General features: G+C 30.1%; 1 protein-coding gene across 1 annotated transcript in view; it reads right to left on the minus strand.

Annotated features, from left to right (window-relative positions):
- Positions 1-2,239, minus strand: part of CSMD1 (CUB and Sushi multiple domains 1) — a gene marked incomplete at its 5' end in the record, with an annotated part of 372,382 nt that overhangs the window by 276,918 nt on the left and 93,225 nt on the right. The window contains one exon of the mRNA XM_008574770.1: positions 565-678. Within this exon, the coding sequence (XP_008572992.1) occupies positions 565-678 (114 nt within the window). The remainder of the gene's footprint in view (positions 1-564; positions 679-2,239) is intronic.

Here is a 2,239-nt window from a genome sequence, read left to right on the forward strand (position 1 = left end):
AGTAGCACAGACCTCTATGTGTGATTTTAAGTGAAAGCATGGGATAAAAAATAAGCTGTGAAATAATATCCCATGTTTTATGAAGTCCATATGTGTGTACATACGTATATATGTGCATGAATGTATGTGTATATGCAATACACACATGTTTGTGAGAATCAATGGATATCTACGTGTATTTACAGGCTTGGACTGATTTAGGCTAAAATGTCAATAGTTTTTACCTCCAGGAGGAAGACTGAGACACATTGCATAGAAAATAAAATATACAGATAGTTTATTATTCCTTCTTCTTTTTCTGATATTTGCCTCTTATATAGAGATGAAATTGTATTTTTCAAAATCTTAGTAAGTTAAATAATAAAAGAAGGTGGTTTTGTGTATGGCATAAAAATACTATTGAAATCTTACATCTAAAATAAGATTTTACTAAACACTCATGAAATTCAAAGATGATTAAATTTCTCAATTAAAAAAATAAGAAAGGAAATAATTGGATAAGTTTAAAATTAATCACCTAAGCTGTCTGAATGGAATTAAAACCAAAACTCTTTCAAAGTTTACCTGAATGAGACCCAGAGAGTGAACTGAGAAGTCTGGCCTGCGGGTGGCCTCCATCAAATAATTCTGCCAAATCATTCAGTGCCGTCTGGAAATAGGCAAATTGTCCAAACACCACTATAATATAAAGAGGATGGGTTAGCACCATATGCTGTTTTAGAAAAATAGTGAAATGGAAATTCTGGGTCATACTACATATTGATTACTCTAAAGGATCATTATCCTAAGAATCCTATAAAAATATATATAAACTTATTTTTTCTGCTAAGTTTTCAGTTGTTTATATAATTTCACTTTGCTTCTTAAATTTTTGGTACTTAATAAAAGAAGAAAAAATACTATTTCTGCATAATTGAACATTGAACTTAGGACTGTTTTTTCCTTCAAATAAATATTACATTTAAAATACTGGAAAAATATCCATAAAGGTATCCCATTTATTTTTGAATGATTAGTAGAATTTTATTTAATGAAAAATAAACACACTTATCAAGCTAAGTGACAATTTGGTGAGAAATTTAAAATCCTTCATAAAAGTTTATTATAGTACTTAATTCATATTAACTCATTTATACACTTGATTCAGCAACACACCATAGGGATTTCTTATTGTTATTCTACTCTACGGCTTTATCTATCTGATAGGTTAATGTAAATTTTATGAACACACTTCCTCTGAGTAAAACATAACTATGTATTTTATAACTTCAGATGTAATCAATGTTTGTGTATTCGAAGTGACCAAACAGAAAACCTTCACAATATTTAGAAAAGCCTGTGATTTAGTATCTATTTACAAGCAATAAGAACCTAATACTTTCCTTATTTATGTGTAAGGTTTGCACTGAAATCATTCTAAATCATTCTGAACAAGAAATGGAGGTGTGAATATTAGTTGTGCATGTCAGTCTAATGGAAAGAATTAATGCAAGTATTAGTAGGTACAATTGAGACAATCTGACTATAACTGTGTATATCTATATATACATACACATGTATTTATTTATGTAATATAATATATACACATGTGTATGTATATAATATATCTTGTATTTAAGCAAAGGAAACAATTAACATAGTGAAGAGACAATCTGTAGAATGGGAGAAAGTATTTGCAAACTATATCCAGAATATATAAGGAAAATTCAAACAACTCAATAGCAAAAAATATTTTTAAATGGCAAAGAATTTAAACAGACATTTTTGAAAAGAAGACATACAAATGGCCAACAGGCACATGAAAAAATTCTCAACATCACTAATCATCAGGGAAATGCAAATTAAAACCACAATGAGACATCATCTCACTCCAGTTACACTGGCTATTATCAAAAAGACAGAGAATAACAAATGCTGGCCATGAAACAGAAAAAAGGGAATCCTCCTACACTGCTGGTGGGACTGAAAACTGGTGCAGCCAGTATGGAAAATGGAATGGAGCTTCCTCAAAAAAACTAAAATTACAACTACCTTATGACTCAGCAATCCCAACACTGGGTATGTACCCAAAGGAAATAAAATCAATATATTGAAGAGGCAACTGAACTCCCATGTTCACTGAAGCACTATTCACATCAGCCAAGAGACGGAATCAATTTAAATGTCCATCGAAAGATGAATGGATTAAAAAATACTGTGGTATATATACACATGGAATACTATACAGCTATAAAAAAAA

The sequence above is a fragment of the Galeopterus variegatus genome, unplaced genomic scaffold (assembly GCF_000696425.1).
Source record: "Galeopterus variegatus unplaced genomic scaffold, G_variegatus-3.0.2 Scaffold1099, whole genome shotgun sequence".
Lineage (NCBI taxonomy): Eukaryota > Metazoa > Chordata > Mammalia > Dermoptera > Cynocephalidae > Galeopterus > Galeopterus variegatus.